The following is a 20,955-nucleotide window of genomic DNA, read 5'->3' on the forward strand; positions in this document are numbered from 1 at the left end:
CCCTCAGCTTTCCTATCTGTGAACTGGTGAATTTGAGTCAAATGCTCACTGAGGTCCTTTCAGGTTTAAGGGTTTAGAAATTCCCACTGCTTATCGTTTCTGGATAACCATATTAAGGACCTCGTGGGGCAACCTATGTGCCTGGAGGAAGATCCGAACTGGGGTTGGGCATTGTTTGTTTCTGATGAGCTGCTTTTGACAGTGAGACACACACACACACACACACACACACACACACACACACACGAGTAGTTTCTTGCTGATAAGGTGGCTGTATCCTCATGCTGAGAAGGCTTAGTACCTCAAACATGGTAACTGAAAGAGTAGCACTCAAGTCTCTAGTGTACTCTGTCAGTTGAAATGCTTCTTGGAATTTTTGGAGGGCAGGGCTGAGCCAAAACAAATGAAAGAGACTCTTGTCTCCTGTGTCTTTTCGAGCAGCTGGAGTGGCTGGAGAACTAATGTTGAGTCATGAAGGTATGGGTGTGGGTCAGGATTGCTGCGGTTTTCTTCTGTAGAAACTACAGAGAACAGACACAGACATAGGAAAAGTTAAGCCCAGGCAGGTCTGGAAAGGTCTGGAAATAGGTCAAAAGAGAGGGAAGGGGATAATCATGCCAGGTGCTGTTTCCAAATCATCAAGGAGAAAGACGAATGAGTTGTGGGAAAGTTGATGTGTGTGTATATATGTTGGGGGCAAGAGGCCAGGTGAAGGGGTTCTCCACCTCCTGGGATAGAAGATCAAGGCAGCACTTGCTTTCTTCTTAGGGAAAAGAAGTGCTTGAGGCTTTTCTGTTACCCTAAGAATCAAGATAGTCCAGGCCCTGCCGCAGGAAATGCTGGGTAAAGGTTATTTGGGTGACTCTGGTGATTACTCTCTGCCTGAGGAAGAGATTGGAGTTCTGGGGTTGCCCTAGTAAAGCCTGTACTTCCTCTTGCTCCTCTGCTCCAATTATAATGGTCTTCCTCCCATTATCAGCCCCCTGGAAAGCTCAGAAAGAAAGGCCACTCCCTCAGAATTCAGAAATGGCAGGTAGTCAGTAAGGTTGTTGAGGTCAGACCTAACTGGGCTTACACAGGTTCTGCCCCAGGGAGACAAGGGAATCCTATCCAAGCAGTGTTTCCCAGATGTACCCAGGCTTCCCATGCTACAGTGTGTGGGCTTTGGCAAAATAGTTACCAAGACAGTGTCTGAAGAAAGCAGTGAAATTACCATGACTAGAGAGGTGGGTGGAGTTATGGAAGGAGCTCCAAGAATGTCCAGAAGACCCGCCTCCACCAACTGCTAGCAGAGGAAATTTGGCTTAAGTGATTGAACTGAGACTGTGGGTGATTCGACTGGCACCGAGCTGGCATACAATAAGTGTTCTGTCACCTGCGCCTATGTACTTCAGTGTTTTCACTTATGAACTGACAAAAGTTATGTTCACTTGTTCCAGCAAGTTACTTGTGATTATTTCTTCTCTCCATCCCCCCTAGACAAAAAGATTTTATTGTTAAGAACACATAACAGGTGGGGGTGAGTTATGGCTAGACTACTTTGCTGTGGAGTATTCTTGCTTACCTGGGTGATCCTGCATCTAAGGAAAGGGAGGGCCTCTTTGAAGCCACTGGGTCATAGACGAAAGCACTCCAGCTACTGCTGCCAAGTCTGAGTCAGCATCTGGCCTGATTATGTTTCAGGCTATCCAACTTGAGGTGTAAGAGTGATCCTAGTTGAAGACTTTGGATGATGGACCACCAATAGGAGTTAATTCTCAGAGAGGCTTCCTGTGGGAAGTATCTATGTTCAGTTGTTCAGTAAGCATCAGTGGACTTATTGTTCTTGGTCTAGAGGTGGGAGGGCCAGTGTACGTGCAAGGATGACACACTCTTGAAATGCATACCCATTATTTTTGTTGTCATGTTTCTTAAACCCTTCTGTTCTACATAGATATAGTCTTTGACCTCAGTCTATGTCTGCATACTCAGGCCCAGCTTAGGCAAGGATTTAGCTGTGTAAACAATTCTCTCTGCTGCGAATTATGCTTCAAATTGCTAGTTTACTCAGATCAGCTCCTTTATTCCCTGCCAGGGAAAGTTTTGCTGAATTTGGAAGCTTCAATTTCAGGGTTTAAAAAGAAATTTCTGTGTGTCCTTATGTGTGCACTTACCATAGTATACAGAGGTCAGAGGATATCTTATGAGAGTTGGTTCTTTCCTCTCAACATTCAGATTTAGGGCTTGAGCTCAGGCTGTAAGGCTTAGTGGTGGGTTCCCTCTGGCCACCTTCTTTTTTTCAACCTTTCCAAACAAGACTTCTTTCTCCTTTCTCCCCATCTCTGTCTCTGTTTCTCTCTGTCTCTCTGCCCCTCCCTCCCTCCCTTCCTCCAATGAAAAAGTGAGGTCAATTTCAAAAGGAGGAAAGTAGTACCTAGTAGGGTAAATGTCCAGAGGGCCTCATGTGACATGGGTCTGGGCTATAGCTTGTTTTGTGTAATTTGCACCCCAGATTATCAAAGAACAAACCAACCTTTAATCAGTACTAACTCCTACTATTCCATCAATTTTTAGGCTCCATTTATTTTACTCAAATCCCCTTGTTTTGTTTTGTTTTGTTTTGTTTTGTTTTTTTCTATTTTGAGTCCCTTTCCCAAAATCAATCCTGTCCTTAGAGGTCGATGGAAAAACCACCTTAATATGATTCTTAATTTGCACAAAAGGTTTTTTCTGTTCTGCTTTTCAGGGACTTCCCTGTGTATTACCATTACAGTTCTTTGGTAATTCAGTAATTTCCTCAAGGTCAGAATAATTCTACAGTTCTCCTACACTCATTATTCTTTAAACAATGTGCTCCATCTGTATTAGGTGAATTGAAATACATTTCTAGAAAGTTCCTTAACCAGACATTTTTCTATCCATGAATAGCATTTGAAACAGGAAAGACCTATGAATGTGGATATAGTTGGTTCTCAACCAGCTGTGGGTTGAAAATATTTGGGGGAAAATTGCATCTATACTGAACATGTGCAGACTCTGTCTTATTATTCCGCAAACAAAAAGAACAGTGGCTTACTTTTATAACATTACATTGTATTAAAACATTTGTTTATGTTGTGAGCAACTGAACCCTTCCATATGCTAAGCCATGGCTGTACCACAAAGCTACATACCCAGCCCTTGTGTTTGGTATTAGAAATTATTTAGACATGATTCAGAGAACACATGATGTAGGTTATATGCAAATATTATGACATTTTTAAGGGACTTGAACATTTGTGGGATTTTGTGCCCCTGGGGGTCCTGGAAGCAGTCCTTTATAGATACAAAGGGATGGCAGCATTCGCTTTCACTGAGTTACAACTAAAGATTTAGCCTTTTAATTATAAGCAAAAATTTGTAGTAGCAGCAGAACCTATGATATTGTCATCAGTGGAAGTCTGAGACACTTGTCTCTCAAATATCATTTATACTAAATAGAAATTACAATAGTATAGTGGCTATGTTGTATCCAGAAGAAATATCACTTTCCTCTCTCAGGGACTATTGACAATTAATGCTTATTGGAGGAGTGTTGTCACTTTTTAAAGTGATATTGTCACAGATAAGTTGTCCTTGCTGTGTTGACAAACTTCCAGTCTATGCTTGGGCAAGGAAATCAAATTAAACTCAGTGGAGCAGACAGAAAGAAGAAGACATAGAAACAAGGAGAGAGACACATTGTAAAGAGTGCCAATGGGAGATGGAGTGGATGCAGGCTGTGTAAGATGACTAAAATTCATTGTATAAATGTATGGATCTGTTGCGAAATCAAAAGATTTTAAAAAAGAAACCACAGTAATAATTATTAAGACCCAATATTAGGTGATTAACTTAATATAGTATATAAGTACACATTATTAAATTTGACATCTATTCTAAAATAAACAGTCTTGTTGTATTTGTTTTATGATGTAAAAATATCCTGACAAGTGTTCCATTGACTTTGCGAGATTGGCAAGAATGGTACCTCCCATAAAAAGGTGAAAAAGTAAAATGGCCTTTTCTCTCTCTGTATGTACTATCTTCAGTCTGCCTTTGTCTCCACCCCTGTACCATACTAGATAACTGCTCAGTCACTGAAGTACATCCTTATTTCGCTAGTCATTTATTTTATAGCCTCTTACTTGATGACTATTCATGTAGCCAGCATTTTCCTTGTGTCTACTTAGCCTTGTGTTCCAGACACGTAATTCTAAATTAGAAATAAATATTGATATGAGAATAAACCAATGTATTAGAAAGACCACTGTCCCCATTTCAGTTTCTCTATATTGGTTTTTTTGTTTGTTTGTTTGTTTTTTTTTTGTTTTTTTGTTTTTGTTTGGGATTCTTTGGTGGGTGTGTGAGAGAGAGGGGGCAGGCATATGGAGGTCAAAGGACAATCTACAGAAGCTGGTTCTCTTCCTCCACCATGTGTGTCTTAAGGATTCAACTCAGATGATCAGGCTTAGTAGAAAGCACCATCTTGGTAGCTCCAAAGCATGAAATTTTATGTCTATATAACAAGCCATCTTTTGGCTATGTTGTTGAGCAAAACAGCAAGTAGTACAAAATTTATCTTTGATTTTTTTTTTTTAATGAAAGCCTTCCATATTCTGTAAGAGAAAATTAACACTGGTTTAAATAGTAAGAGCTGCATGTAGACCTGTATTCAAACTCCCAAATACTAGCATTATGATTATGTATCTGTGATATAATATACATGATATCTATTTTCTCACCCTCAATGTAGAAACAATCACAGGGTGACTGTTGGTGTTAAGAGGGGTAGTACATAGGAAGTACATTGTGACTTGTATATATAGATACATGAAAGCTGTTGTTTTTACTAAAAAAAAAAAATCCTCCTTCAGAATAAAATCTCAATTATCATTGATGTACATCAGGGAATCTACTTCTAAGGTTGTGACTATATTGTCTAGTGCCAATGAAGTCCTACATGGTTATCTGTTATACTTTTTTACTTTAAAAAAGCTTCTAAGGATTTATTTAATTCAACTTCCTTCCTTGTAGCCGTATTTTGAGAAAGTGTGACCTTTTGTCTCTCCATATCAGTGACTGCACACTTGTCTGCAGTTCTAGAGTTCTTTCCATTCCCTTGGAAATATGGTTGGGCACTTAAAAACTTTTATCTTCTGGCCAAATATATGTTGGTGAATGATCTAATGGCTTGTGGTTTTAAATACCCATATGATAGATATATCAGGAGTTGTGTGAGGCACCAAGACTACCAAAGACGGCAGAAAAGAATATCATCTTTGCTTTCTGGCTTGTATCTCCTGAGAAGCAATAGAGTCTGTGAGGTTGCTTTGGGTTGAACTTTTGTCTCAATCTGTAGACAGCATAACTCCAACTTGCTACTAGTGTGTATCTGGGATGGGAAGAGACAGTTCAGACACTTGAGGAAAATGACGGGCTTGGATGTGCTAAAATTTAGTGACTAAACTCTTTTCCTCTGAGATGATATAAAAGCTTTGATTTGGTTGTCACTGGGTGGTGGTGGTATGTCTCGCTGTTCTTCTCTAATAAACTATTGCCACTCGATATTTTTCTATTTTCATTTAAAAATAGAATATGTTATTATTTTTTTCACTTAAATTATTTTTGGATTAAAATATAATTATATCATTTCACCCCTCCCTTTTCCTTCCTGCCTGGTAGTTTGTCAGTATGTGTCTGGCTCCCTCTTTGTCCTTCCATTAACTTGGTTTTGACAGCAGCTTTATATTGTACATATTCACCTCTACTGATGCCCCCTTTCTCTCCTGATTGAGACACAAATATAGGAAGTGCTAGTAGACCAAGGCAGTGGATAGAACCACCAACTTCATTATTGGAATGATCCTTAGACATTGCTTTGATTAGTTGTTCTCACAACTCAACCCATGTCTGACTGCCCTTGTGTTGATGAGGGAAACTAAGGCCCAAGAAAAGGATAAGCGATATTCAGGTTGGTAAATTGAGCCCATTATAGTGGTGTTAACCTTGAACCCAATTTTCTTAAAATTATTTATGTTCTTACACAATTTCAAATATATATGTGTGTATAGATATTATATATACATGTGCACACGACACACTTTGATCATATTCTTCATGATGTCCTTTCTTATCATCTTTTTAATAGTTTTTTGTAAATCCTTCTCTGTATTTAATTACTGTTGTTTTCATGAGCATGTGTGGGAGATTACTTACAAGGACAACTTACCAGTGGCTACACAAAATTGACCTCTCTCCTGCAACAATTAATTGGCTTTTGCTCCTTAGGATAGGATGAAGTGTCATTAGCCCTTACCCTATCCATGTTGATGTGCCCCATATTGTGCAGATCTTTTGGAAATACCCACCATTGCTGTGAGTTCATGGTTGTAACTGCTGCGACCTAAGCAGAAGGCTGTTGGCAGCCCTCCTCTCTGTCCTCCAGCATTTATAGTCTTTCTATTCCATCTTCTATAGTTTTCTCTGGACCTTGGGTAGGAGTGGGTCCATGAAGATTCCTTGTTTAGGACCAAGTACTCAACAATCACTTATTCTCAGAACTTTGACTAGTCATGAGTCTGAATTAGCTGAAAGCCATTGCAAAAAGACACTTCTTTAAGCTTCAGAGCAAAACTAATCTGTGGATATAAATACATACTAAGAGGCCAATTTGACTGCATTTCTATTGAGTCAAACAATAGTACTCCCACTAGGGCATATGACCTTCCAAGCCATGGGCTTTTGAGCAGGTTTACAGTACTGGGCATCAATTCCCTCCTGGGGAGTTGACCTCAAATCCAATCAGAAATGGTTAGTTACTCCCATTTACCATCATGCCTTTATTGCAGTGGTTCTCAACCTTCCTAATGCTACAACCTTTTAATACAGTTCTTCATGGTGTGACCCCTAGCCGTAAAATTACTTCCTACTTGATAACTGTAATTTTTCTACTGTTATGGATTGCAATGTAAATCTGTGTTTTTCAATGGTCTTAGAAAACCTCTATGAAAAGGTAATTCAACTCCCCTAAAGGGGTCATGACTCACAGGTTGAGGACCTGTGCTCTGTTATATCAGGAGTACATTTCGCTTAGAAGGTTGGTGTTGTAGCTTGGAAAATTTATAGTGGAGAATCCAGTGTTCTTTATTTTACCTTGCTTCTGCAGAGATCTACTTGTGCCATAGATAAGCCAGGCTATAGATCTGGGGTAAGAAGAGAATGCTGTGGGATGGAACTGGCTGTTGTTAAAGGGTGAATACCTTTTGGAAGAAATATAGTCAATACTTCCTATTTGTAGTAGGATGGTTTACATTCTTTGCCTCTTGGTAGAACATTGTCCATGGCTGTGTTTTAGTCTTTAGCAATCTGGGAAGGAATATAGTTAAGTTATGACTTAGGTCAGTATTTTACCTTTCTTAATACCAATTTCTTATTTACCCACTTTAGTGTTTGGGTTTCTTCCAAGTTGAATGTAGACATTTTTCCCCAAATCTACTGAGCACGAAGCCAAACAATTAATCTGCTTGCTTTTATCTCATCCTAGATCAGTGTGCGTGTCACCACCATGGATGCAGAGCTGGAGTTTGCCATTCAGCCGAACACCACTGGCAAGCAGCTGTTTGACCAGGTAAAGGAGGGCCTTGTTCCTTAGCTACTTCTTCTGTTAATAGATCTCCTCACAATGCAGGCCACTCATTCCTTCTATGCTTTGGAAAAGGTCTCTTTTCCACTTGCCTATCTGAGGATGGTGCAAACAAAGGCTGACTGCAGACTTAATTAAAAAGGAGGCAAAGTTTAAATGTTGGCAACCTGAAATCTCAATCTTATTGCCCTAACACATCCTATCCTTGATCCCGAACAAGGGAGAAAAGAGACAGGGAGAATGATTATATGGTAGACTTACTGAAACTATCAATATATGGAGCCTCAAACTGTAAAGGATGTTTGTTTGTTTGTCTGTCTGTCTGTTTATCTATGTATAGACAAGTCTCTTTTAAAAAGTCCAGGCTGTCCTTGACCTTACTGTGCATCTGAGGGTGACTTCTAACTCACAATTCTCATTCCTCTGCTTCCCAAGTGTTAGGATTCGAGGTGTCTGCCTCCAGACTTGTAAGTTGTCTTTTCACTTCTATGTGCAGACTGTGTGTGACATAAGCATCAACACACATATACAAATGTGAAAGAAAGGGGGCAATTAATGCTTACCATATAGATCTTTTGTTTTTATAAAAGTGTACTTTTTAAAAATATCTTAACTATTATCCAAATACTGGTTACTGTGACATATATGTTTGCATAACATTCCAGACCAGAACTGGACAAGACAATAAAAAAAACCCCTAAACCCAAATAGCTTAGAAGGCAGTATTATGTACATGCATATGGTAGAGTAGTAAATGATGGCTTCCTTTCAAATACCATGATGCTTTTTGTTCATTATGAACTAGAATAGGGAGATAAGCACCATCATCTTATTTTGGATTTAGTTGGAACTTATTCCTCTTGAGTTTGTTTTGTGTTTTTGTTTTGAATAGGCAATCACTGTAATTTGTAAGGTAATCACTGATGGTTAATTTGTGAAAATACAAGTTAGTCTGAGGAATTTTTAAACACAAAAATAATGTGTTGACATTCCCATAGCTCACAAGTGATTACAGTACTAGTCTGCAATGACTGAATGCATTTTGACTATATTAAGGTTTTGCATTCCCTCTTTGCATGTGGGGTTTATATTGGAGAGATTTTAAAGGGACAGACTTATGAAGTGACTGGATAGAAAATTGGAAATTCTGGTCTCTAGAGCTGGTTTTGCCAGCTAATTTTTTGTTGTTTCATGCAAACATTTCCCCTATTTCCCTTCTTTGGGCTTCAGTTTCCCTATCTCAAAATGGTTTCTCAAACTAGGTTATCCCTCAAAAATTTATCCCTGACATCTTTTCTACACAGTTTCTTCTCCTTCTTCTGTATTTCCATTGTTTAGAGTTCAGACAACCCTTTTTTGTAAAAGAAGGAAAATGCTTCACTTGCATTGGATGGAGACAGGCCGCTGGTACAGAATATCTCTTCTGGATTAGCTTCTAACAGCCTATGAGATAAACATAGGATACATCTACTATACCACATAAATCCCTGGCTCCCTTGATTTCAGGAAGAGGTGCAGAAGGGAGCATCAGTCGTGGTGGATCTTACTTTGGCTTCTTCTTAGACTCCTTCCAGAGTTCTGATTCTACTTAGTCCTCTCCCAAACCAAATGATCAGTATACTCTTCCTCCTCTGCTCTTGGTGCTGGGGCTTTGTTCTTTTGTACTGGAGGGGGATGGCTGCTGAAGGCAAAGAAGACATGACTTAGAGCCTGGAGCAATAAAAAAATCTGTGGGCAAAGTTTTATTAACTTAAAAAAGCCTCAACTCAGTAATTGATTGCTGGTGTTGGTTCACTTTCTGTACTGTATGTGTAGTTCTATGGGGGGCCTCTCTGGCTGTGAGCCCTGTGCAGATTGGAATGGTAAATTAGTGTGTGCTGTATAACTCTGGCTGACCTGGTATTTATTATGTAGTCCATGCTGCCTAGAATTTGGGACAATCTTCTTGTCTTAGCCTGCTGATTCCTGGAATTACAAACATGTACTAGGTTCCTGGCTGGTATGTTACTCTTAAGGCTATTGCCTCCCAGAGTACTCAAGAGATTTTAATCTTTCATAATCATCAAAGAAAGGACTGAGAGAGAAAACCAGAAAATCTCATTTGTATAAGCAATGTCTTAGGAAGTATATTTATTGAGCACCTACTATAAACTACGCTTGGCTAGGTACTTTAGATGCAATTTCATTCAGATTAGAGTGAGTCTGAAATTGGGTATGATAGCCTGTAATCTCTGAAGATAGAGGCAGACGGATCAGGAGTTCAAGGTCATTCCCAAGAGCATAGAGAGCTTTAATTGAGGCTAGCCCGAGCAAGCAACATGAAATCCTGTCTCAACATAGGTACAAATGAAAAAGTGACCTGGAGTTCTATTGTACAACATGGTGACTCCTGTTGCTAATGGTACATTGTATTTTTTTTTTTTTTTGGTTTTTCGAGACAGGGTTTCTCTGTATAGCTCTGGCTGTCCTGGAACTCACTTTGTAGACCAGGCTGGCCTTGAACTCGGAAATCTGCCTGCCTCCGCCTCCCGAGTGCTGGGATTAAAGGTGTGAACCACCACGCCCAGCAGGTACATTGTATTCTTGAAAAATGGTGAGTTGGGTTTGAAGTGATAGCTGGATTCTTTAATCATCACAGCGATTCTGTCCCTAAGAGGACAAAGAACATACCTTGTAGGTCACATCACCAGCAAGTTGTGATATGGAGTTTCAAATACAGATCTGAACAAACATATTATTTTCCCACTGCACTGCACTTTGTGGGGTAAATGAGGGTGTTACAGGTTGGAGATGTCTCCTAGATGTGTCTTAGGTCATTGAGAGGTTGCCATAGAACAGAGAATACAGTGATCCTCTGTGAGGGCAGACGGGTCTGAGCTGTTATATTGTAGGTAAAAACCATTGGAGAAAAGATTTGAACTTGATGAAATATGCTTCCTCTTTTTTTTTTTTTAACTTCCTTTCTGGTCAAGGAACGTATTTCTTGGCACCCAGTGATAAATAACATGCAACAATGGGAAACCATAGCTTGAGGAGAGGCAGAGCCTGGTGGGAAATGGAAATGGGGCCCACAATTGCTATCCCTTACTTCTGTTTCTTTCTGTGAGTGTTTCTTGACAGGAAAGAGGAAGAACACATTTTGCTGCAGGCATGTTGTACTTGGCTTGCTTTAATCTCTTAAAGCAGATTTGCCAAATGATTTCATCCTGAATTATATACATGCCACTAGGTGGCAGAGCTGCCACTATGAATAACATTATTTTTTGAGAGTATAGTATGATTACAACATCTCTCCCTTCTTTTTCCTCTCCACCTCTTCTATACCCCTCCCCACTCTCCTTCAGATTCAAGGCCTCTTTTCCTACTAATTGCTAGTGCATATATATATGCATATGAATATAGAGATCCTGTCTGGCTTCTCAGCCGTCATGTGAGTTCAGTTTAGGGATCCATAAAAATAACAAAGCTTTTCTGACTTCAGTGCAGTACTTATTGCTGGCAGATTTTGCATTAGGATTTCTAAATTCTGATTTTATTTTGTAGCATGATTAACACTTATTATGACAGTCATATTAGTTGTATTACCATCCTATGGATTAGGAACTGAGGGTTTGTGAGGAGAAAAGTTCTGGCTAAGCTCACACAGCTATTGGGAGCGTTATAACTCGACCTTGAATCTTGATAGATTCTACTTTCCCAGTGCCTTCTGTCAACTATGCCCTGTGTGAACTTCCTTTGCCTAGCCTACTCCCTAAGCAGAAACTGGGCTGAGTGCTGTCTGTTTTGTGAAGAAGATGCTCACTGTGGTACAGGCTATGTGGAGCGTAAGAAACAGATGTTGTGGTAGCATCTTGCAGATTTTTTCCAGTTAACCATCAATTTGCTTTTAGGTGAGTGATAATGCAGATGCTGCCAGCCTGTGAGGGAATCTCAGCGTATCTCAGATGTTTGGGCATTGATGCAATACAGTTTTGCACATAATTCCTCATGCAGATTTTTTTCTCAAGGCTCTGGCCTTACTTATGATGTAGTTCTAGGCTTCTGAGATGGCTCCTGATGTTGCTAGCTTGTTACACAAGTAGGTGCAGGTAGTATACAAGGCAGGCAGCACTGATTCTTGAATTGACTTCTGCAAGTTATAAAAACGAAAGAGGTAAATGGGGAGCTGTCTTATACCCCAAAGCTCCTAGAAGTTAGCAATGATTTTTTTTAAAGGCAAATTTCTTCCTTTCATTGGATTTCAGTTTTCTTTGTAGTTTTTTTTAATTACCATGTGTTAAATACATATAATAATAATTGGTTTTCTTTCTTTCTTTTTTTGTTGTCATTTTTTGAGACAGGATTTTTCTGTATAGTATTAGCCCTCACTGTAGACCAGGCTAGCCTCAGATTCACCTGTCTTTCCTTCCTAAGTGCTGGGATTAGAGGTGAGCACTACCATGCCTCACTTGGTATAACATTTTCAATAAATGAACTTAATGAATTTTGATATATTCATCCCTTCCTTCTTCCTCCTAGTCCCAATTCACACGCCTGCTGATCTCTTTTCAATTTCAACTAGTCCTTTTTTCACTTTTATGTCTACTCTTTCCTTAGGCTCATTCACAGAAGTATGATTACCAACCAGTAACAGATCTTCAGGGATGGGTGTGACTTCACGTGCCCTTTCCATGATAAGATGTTAACTCAGATCTTATGCAGGTCTCGCGTGTAATCACAGGTGCTGGGAGCTCATGACTGCAATGAAGCAATAACCATCCTGAATGGCATCATTTCACAGCTCTCCTCCACATCTTCCAGCTCTTATGATCTTTCTGCCCTCTCTTTTTGATGTTCTTGGTGCCTTGGAGGAGATGATATAGATGTTTCAATTAAGGCTGAACAGCCAACAGTCACTTATTCTTGGCACTTTGGCCAGTTAAAAGTTCACAGTTACTGCCGAGCACAGCATAAAGAAGCTCCTCTGACCAAAGCGGAGAGCAGTATTTATATGTGGGGGTGTACACTTCATTTGAAGGCAACTTGATAGGAGGCACATCACTGGGCTTCAGTTTAATAGCCTGTGTTGTGTTAGCCCTGTTTTCTCTCCACAGTCAACTAGGGATAGTAGGGTGTAGTACAGAACAGAATTCACAGCCTCTAGAAATTTTTTTTTATCCAAAATGTGTTTATTGGGATAATTTCCCAGTTATCTTGATTCATAATGTTTTTAGTGCACCTCAGTTCTACCATACTCCCAGACCTCTTGGGTATAGCCAATGACTGTGTTCTTCTGCTTAAGGATTTCTTAAGGTCAGCTTTGAGGAATACTAGCTTAAATCTTATAAGAAGGATGTCTAGTACCAAACGAAACACATTTCCCCCCCTCGGGGAGGGAGCCATTTCTCAGCTTTATAAGGAATCTACTCACTGGAGCCACAGAGGTTTATTCCTAGAACAAAGAGCTAGATACTTTTCTTTAACTTGGAAAGCAAGGTCCTTCCTCTCTCCAGTCCAGCACCACCTGAAATAGACTTCTTGGTGGCTATAAACATTGGAAGTGAGTAATTTCTCGTGCTGTTTCTTTGTTCTTAGAATTGGAAACGGGGCCAAGTGTTGCCTGAACAAATGGCTCCCATCACTGCGTAGACCTTAATTGGAGATTTCTTTGTAGCCTTTAGTCACAGGCATTCTCTTTTGCCCTTTATTCTTTTTCAGTATCAGTTCTGACTCCAGACTGCATTTCCTTCCTCCCATATCTGTACTTTGGAACTTCAGCATAGGCTGAGAGACTGCTCATCTCTCCAAGCTCAAGAGCTTAAGGAAGTGGAAAATTCATACCGTTTTGATTTCCTTCTGCTTACAAAAGAAGAAGCAGTGCTCATATCAAAATCTCCTTCAGTCCTAGGTTTTCTGAGCCGCCACAACTGGCCTCTTGGTTTAGGTAAAAGCCAGTTGTTGCTTTACCAGTTCTGTTCCTTTCATGCTCCACTCCTTCGGTACCTAGATATGTTAGACCTGTAGCTTATCCTATCTTCAGTGGTTTTTTTTCTTTCTCTAGGATCTGAACAGTTTGTAACTCTTTCTCTTCCCACCAGTCGCATTTCAATCATAACTCTGAAAATGTGTTGAAAATCAGTTTTTACTTGGGTAGGACAAGAACTTCCCATACATAACTCTTCATGTGAGATCATTTGACAACTTTCCTCCCAATTAGATAATGAGGAAGTTGTGACCAGCAAAACGAAGTATACTGGCTACAAGTTACAGATAAAAGATTTTTGTTCAGATTTCCTGATATGTGACATCTATAAAGAGAAAGTGTGATATCTTAGGAATGAGGCTTCTCCTCAGAGTGGTTATTACATGAGATAGTCCCAGGAAGGTATTGGTTTGTTTACTAGAAGGAATGTTGGCAACTCTGGGTTCTTGTTTATGTCTCTAGTTAAGTCTCTTAGATTTCATACTTATCCTACCATAAACTTTTATTTCCATCCTTTTATACCTAAAAGAAAAGATGAGAACTCTGTGATCTCATCCTGACTTCATCAGGATATGGCTTAGCTTTAGCGTGGCCATCCCTAGTCTTGGGCAAGTTGCGGTGGAGCCTACAACTGGACCATCAATCTGCTACTGTCAGGGCCCCTGAACAGACTCCATCTGTCTTTTCCTTGCAGAGTTCCTTTTCTGCCTTCTATTCATTCCAAGGGCACTGGGCAATACAGGGCCCTTTAGCTTCTTCACAAGACAAATGTTGGCCCCAAACATATTAGTATCTATATCTTTGGGCTATGAGCTGTCTGTATAGTATGCTTTCTGCCTTGTCTTTCTTGGAGTATTGCAAGTGAGACTTGGTCTTAGATGTTGATATAATCCTCACTTTCTAAAGATCGTGACAGCTGTGAAGTTTGAATTGATGTCATCAATGATTGTCAATACAGTCAATTATAATGATGTAATTCTTCCCTAGAAACCTAAAGGGCTAGGTTGGGAAGCTTCTAGATAGCTAAACATGTGGAAGTACCTGAAGGGACATGTGCTTGAGGACATAGAAACTTTGCACATCTCCATTACCAACTCTGCACCTTTTCTGTTTGTTCATCTGTGTCTTTTTAAAATGTGCCTCCTTTGTTAATTTTAGACAGACATTCAACATGTAGCCCCGGCTGGCCTAGTAGAGCTTGACGTGACTGAGCTGGTCTCCAATTCAGAGAGCAGCCTGCCTCTGCCCCCTAAGTGCTTACATTAAGCACAGCTCATCTCACCCCTCTTAGACACAAGATCTCATGTAGCCCAGACTGGGTTTAGACTCTGTGTAACCAAGGATGATGATATCGAACTTCTGATCCACCTGCTTTCACCTTCTTTAGAGTGCTGGTATTATAGGCAGGTATTACTATGCCCAATGTAATATTCTTTATAATATGTTTTAAAATGCTGAAGGACAATATATGAGAGTTCCCCAGGAGAATATGATACAGGAGTTAACCTAAGAAACTTTGTCTATAGTCTCTAATCCATTCTGGGAGCAGACAGCTATATAGCATTGTAGAAGGGAGACATTGACAGAACGTATGAGAATTGGCTTGATTTGGAAATATGACATAAGCTAAATCTTGACTCTGTCACTTATCTGCATGTTGGGCATGTCATTTCTTTCCTGGACTTTTAACTTTACCTTCTATAAAGTGAGCCGCATTGTACTTCTGCCATAGAGCCCTTATGAGAATTAAAGATGATCATGGATGTAAGGTTCTTGGTGTGCACGAGGGTTCACAATAGTACTTGGTAGGCAAAGAAACTGATAGCATTTTTTTTCTTTTAAAATTATATATTAAACATGTTAATTGTGCAAAACAACGGATTTGTGATGCTTTCATGCACATATATTTGATTATAAGGACATTCCTTTCATCCATTGGTCCTTGTCTTTTTCCTAAATAGTTTGTTCCCCTTCTACTTTCATGTTATTTAAAAAAAAAAAAAAAGACTAGCAGTACCTTAAACCCTTTAAGGGTAGGGTAGTTTAAGTTTGTTCCACCTTTATGTTCTTTAATTCCTGGTAGATATTAAACCAGTTATTGTGTTGTTTTTTTTTTTTTCCAGGTGGTGAAAACTATTGGTTTGAGGGAAGTTTGGTTCTTTGGACTGCAATACCAGGACACAAAAGCTTTCTCTACTTGGCTGAAACTTAATAAGAAGGTAATCACTCACTACGTAGAAAAATTTTCTAGGTAATAACATATGCTTGCTAGCAAACCTGTGATAATCAAGCTATGTATTGAGCAAAACAACAAAGGGACTGATATTCAGAGTGTTAGTTTCAAAAGTTGTATTGAAGGGAATGACTAGACTTAGCTGTCTGAAGTCGGACAAAGATTTCCAGGTTTATGCAGGATTGCTGCCTTCTGTAGACAAAAGATTGTTTCTCATTTGTCTGCATGGCTAGTTCTACAGCTTACATAACAATCACCCTCTCTTTTTTATTTTGAGAAAAGATTTCATATTCTAGGCTGGTCTCAAGCTCCACATGTAGCAGACAGTGACTTTGAACATCGGGTCTTCTTGATTCCACTTTCAGAGTTTTGTGATTACAGGAAGACCATCACTATAGTCCTATTTATTACTTTCATCAAAGTACAGGCAGAGGACTTCTGAGAAAGATGGTAAAGCCAAAGGAAGTGGAGACTCTTCTTTAATTTAGATTTGTTTTGGACCAAAGCTTTTAGTAGTTTAAAATGTTGGGATACCTTTCTTTCAAATTTGAGATCTGTAGAATTCCCAGAGAGAGCCCCAAGTAGTATCTCTGGAGACACCTGGCAGACTCCCCTCTTCAGATCCTCAAACTGGCTAACAGTTGACCTTAGAGGACTTAATACTGTATTGAAGCTAAGTTTGCTAATTGTATCTGGAGGTGGGTATCTCACTTTCTGCTTTAAAGAGTATTGTTTTATTAAAGAATAAAAAGTTTGTAAATCATATTTATTTACTATATTATATTGATATTTACTAGGCCTGTCCATGTGAATGTGTGCACACATACATGCATGCCATGGTATACATACCAATTCTCTCTTCCACTTTGTCAGTCCCTGGGATCTAAATGAGTTGTGGAAGCAAACGCCTATACCCTCTGAGTCATGTTGCTGACCCCAAAAGTAGCACATTTGCTGGATAAATTAGGAGCCATTTTCGGGTTTAGAAGGTCATCTGGTTTATGGTCTAACCTAGCCAATTCTGAGCTTTCAACCAGACTTGCTATTCTCTGATAGTTTGTAGAGTTGGAGGACACTTGAAAGAGGAGCCTTAGGGTCAGGAGAGATGGATTAGCTGTTAAGAGCACTGACTGTTCCAGAAGATCAGGGTTCAATTCCTAGCACTGACATAGCAGCTCACACCTGCCTGTGACTCTAATTCCAGGGAATCTGATGCCCTCATCTGGCCAACGTAGGTGCCATGCATGCACGCGTGTCCACACACAGAAAAAAATATAAAATAAAGTTTTACAAGAGAAACTTAAAAAAAAAAAAAGAACATTCTTAAATCTACCCTCAGAATTTGAGATCAGTGAGCTATATTGTCAGATAGTGGTGGCTTCGGTCATCAGTGTGTATTATAAATTTTTTAAGAAGAACATTCTCAAGAGGAAGAAATGTTTATAAGATTCCCCAATGAAAGTGATACTTTTGATTTTATTTGTTTGTTTGCTTTTTTAAAAATTTAATTATAGCTGGGTGTGGTGGCGCATGCCTTTAATCCCAGCACTTGGGAGGCAGAGGCAGGCTAATTTCTGAGTTCAAGGCCAGCCTGGTTTACAAAGTGAGTTCCAGGACAGTCAGGGCTACACAGAGAAACCCTGTCTCGAAAACCAACCAACCAACCAACCAACCAACCAACCAACCAACCAAACAACCAAACAAACAAACAAACAAGAAAGTTTTAGTTATGAGAGTTGCCTTCCAGCCTTGGAAGATTACCCACACTTACAGCCTTTCAGAGTCCTCTGACTGCCTTACAGACACTCTCCCATCATCACAATCTATTTTGAGGGAGCCTTTGTAACCTCCTTGCTTCTCCCAGGTGACTGCACAGGATGTGCGGAAGGAAAGTCCGTTGCTCTTCAAGTTCCGGGCCAAGTTCTACCCAGAGGATGTATCTGAAGAACTGATCCAGGATATCACCCAGCGCCTGTTCTTTCTGCAAGTGAAGGAGGGCATTCTCAATGATGACATTTATTGTCCACCTGAAACTGCTGTGCTGTTGGCTTCGTATGCCGTCCAGTCTAAGTATGGTGACTTCAATAAGGAAGTGCACAAGTCTGGCTACCTGGCTGGAGATAAGTTGCTGCCCCAAAGGTGAGGTAGAACCCTGCCCTCCTTTGACCTGGCTGACAAAGCTGAATAATCCCCAGTCCACAGGGGCTGCCAGATAAGGGTTTTTTTCCCATTGAGTTCTGTCTAAAGACTGTGTTGTGCTGCTGAGACACATTTGCACATACTATTGTATCCTATTCTATTTCCGGTCTTCAAAAGGCTCTTTTCCCCTTTGCTCCTTGATATCAAAGCTCCATTACCCTGGGGATAGGTGCTGACGTAGAAGGAAAGATGAGTTGATTTGTTTTGTCCTCTCCCATGATTCCATTTCTCTTTCACTGATGAGATTTTATTATAGAAATTCACAGGAGAGAGAGAAAATATGCAAACCAGGGGCACCAGTGTACAGTTTTCTGATTTTGTAAACTTCGAAGGGGAGAGCTTTTAAACACTTAATATTTTTATTTTAACATCATGACAATGCTAAATATACAAGGCAAGCGTTGTCCTTATTTTCTGGCTCAGGAAATTAAGATACAGAGCTACTGACTCTGATGTGCCCTGTCTCCCATAGCAGATTTTTTTTTTTTTGGCAGTACTGATCTGAACCCCCAATTTCTTTATTATTATTTTTTTTAATGCACGAGGGGTTTGTTTCATTTTGTATCGGATGGCCATTTGTTTCCACAGGCTTTTAGATTAGAATAGGAGAAGAAAAGTTAAGCTTGAGCTGTGGTGTGTACACACTCCACAGATGGTGTTAGGGATGGTAATTGTGCCCTGGGACTCTTTCCTCGTCAGTGGCATGAAGTGTGAGATGGCATATTTAAAGCATCTTGTTTAACAATCTAGTAGAACTGTGGGCTGGGCCTCTTGGTTTCCCTCAGAGTATTTTGTGACTACTTCCCTCATCTGTATGCAAAGCTGTCTTATAAACACCAACTGTTGGCTCCAAGAGGATCTAGGAGAGAATATTTTGCCTTTCTTTACTGTTAGCCCCTCATCACAGACGCCTGTATATTCTTGTTGAGCTTGGAGATGCAGCACATTATTAGCATTGTGGTTAATGGTATAAAGAGGATCTGGACTGTTTTGGCTTTGTGTTTTGTTTTGTTTTGTTTTGTTTTGTTTTGTTTTGTTTTGTTTTTTAATTCCAGCACTTGGGTTGCTGAGGCAGTAAAGTGCTTTTGAATTTGAGTCTAGCCTGGTCTACATAGTGAGTTCAGTACAGGAGAGCTGTATATAATAGAGAGAACCCATATCAAACAAACAAACAAACAGATCCTGCCTCAAACCAAAAAAAAAAAAAAGCCATATAGGTGACTAAAGAGGATAATTCCATTGTTCTGTTTGGTCATCTGTTCTTGGAGTTCTTCCTTTAGGAAGTTCGTTATGCCTGCTTCAGTGTGTTCAGGTCTAATTTTCAGTATGAATCCAGCAATACATCAGTGGGCTAACTTCTCATTTGCATCAACTCCATAGAGAGCTAAGTGAGCCTCCCTCCCTTCCTGCTTATACGTTATTGACCACTCACTATCTTTCTAGAGTCTTGGAGCAGCACAAACTCAACAAGGACCAGTGGGAAGAGCGGATCCAGGTGTGGCATGAGGAGCACCGGGGCATGCTCAGGTAAACCTCCCTTGATAGCCATGAGTTTCACTGTCCTTGTAAGGAGAGTGAGGATGGTGTCTACCAAGAAGACAAATTATTAGGTGAATTGGTGGATTTTAAGAAAGAGAGACTAGGGATGATTTTGATATTTAAATATAAAAGGCAACTTTGAATCATTGTAAGACTGTGATTTATTTTAGGCATTTTTAAAAATTCTTAAGAGCAAAGTTTTGATGCAAAGGACTGTAACTTGAAAAGATCATTAACTATAACATCAGGACTTCATTTCTATTATTTTATTTTTATGCCCTCTCTGTCAGTGTCTCTGTCTGTCTGTCTGTCTGTCTCTCTCTCTCTCTCTCTCTCTCTGTGTGTGTGTGTGTGTGTGTGTGTGTGTGTGTGTCCCTGCACGTTGTGCACACCTCTGCTTTATGCCAGGGTGCACATGTGGAGGTCAGACCAACTTTTGGGAGTCTATTTTCTTCTACTCTACCATATAGGTGCCAGTATGTGAACTCAGGTTGTCAGGCTTGCTGGTCAATGACCAACTGACCGAACTTTCCAGCCCTAGAAATTCTTTAAAGAAATGATCACATTATGTAGCATAGGTTGATCTTGAACACACAGTATGGGTGATTATAGGCTTACAGGCATGTTCCACCACTCCCTACATCCTAAACAGTTTTGAGTACAATGAAAAGGAAGGAAGATCAGGGTCTCCAGGAAGTTTCTGGTCATTGCTCCCCTAAAAATAAATGGGAAAGGAGCTCTCTAAATAGGAGAGCATTTTATAGCTGTCTATTTGAGAAACAAATTGTATTTTTAAGAGGTTGTCGAAATGCAGAGGAGGGAGAATATACTTTCTGTAACAACTAATATTGCAGAGGCCAACAAGGGACAGACTGTTCTTATTCTTTAGGTTCCTGTCAGAAGTTTTTAGTTAACAGAAATAATGTGTTTTCTTGTTACTAATCACTTGCTTAAGTTCTTTCCATTTCCTAATCCTGCTACCAAGACCATTGCCAGAAACAGAGAAAGCTGGCTTCCTCTGTTGCTGGGTCTGCTATGGAAGCTCTACTTTGTGACAATACCCCTCTCCTATTCTGTATCATATAGGGAGGATGCTGTCCTGGAATATCTCAAGATTGCTCAGGACCTGGAAATGTATGGTGTGAACTATTTCAGCATCAAGAACAAGAAAGGCTCAGAGCTATGGCTGGGCGTGGATGCCTTGGGTCTCAACATCTATGAGCAGAATGACAGGTATGTTTCCGAATTCTCTCACTTATTTGGATCACTCTTTTTTTTAAACTTATATGAAAATATTTTATTTCTGTCTAACTCAATTATGAATAAAAATATAGCAGAACAAACATTGGCATTTAAATATCTTCAGTTAAGATTACACAA

The 20,955-nt window shown here is 39.8% G+C and overlaps 1 protein-coding gene and 1 non-coding gene across 2 annotated transcripts in view; one reads left to right on the forward strand and one right to left on the reverse strand.

The window, feature by feature from the left end:
* Msn (moesin) overlaps positions 1–20,955 on the forward strand; it is a 71,623-nt gene that overhangs the window by 37,697 nt on the left and 12,971 nt on the right. Inside the window, exons 2-6 of the mRNA XM_021153382.2 lie at positions 7,544–7,627; positions 15,728–15,823; positions 17,702–17,976; positions 19,480–19,563; positions 20,662–20,808. Of these exons, the coding sequence (XP_021009041.1) occupies positions 7,544–7,627; positions 15,728–15,823; positions 17,702–17,976; positions 19,480–19,563; positions 20,662–20,808 (686 nt within the window). The remainder of the gene's footprint in view (positions 1–7,543; positions 7,628–15,727; positions 15,824–17,701; positions 17,977–19,479; positions 19,564–20,661; positions 20,809–20,955) is intronic.
* LOC115030211 lies at positions 15,951–16,086 on the reverse strand. The gene has a single exon (XR_003835820.1).

This window comes from Mus caroli, chromosome X, assembly GCF_900094665.2.
Source record: "Mus caroli chromosome X, CAROLI_EIJ_v1.1, whole genome shotgun sequence".
Taxonomy (NCBI): Eukaryota; Metazoa; Chordata; class Mammalia; order Rodentia; family Muridae; genus Mus; species Mus caroli.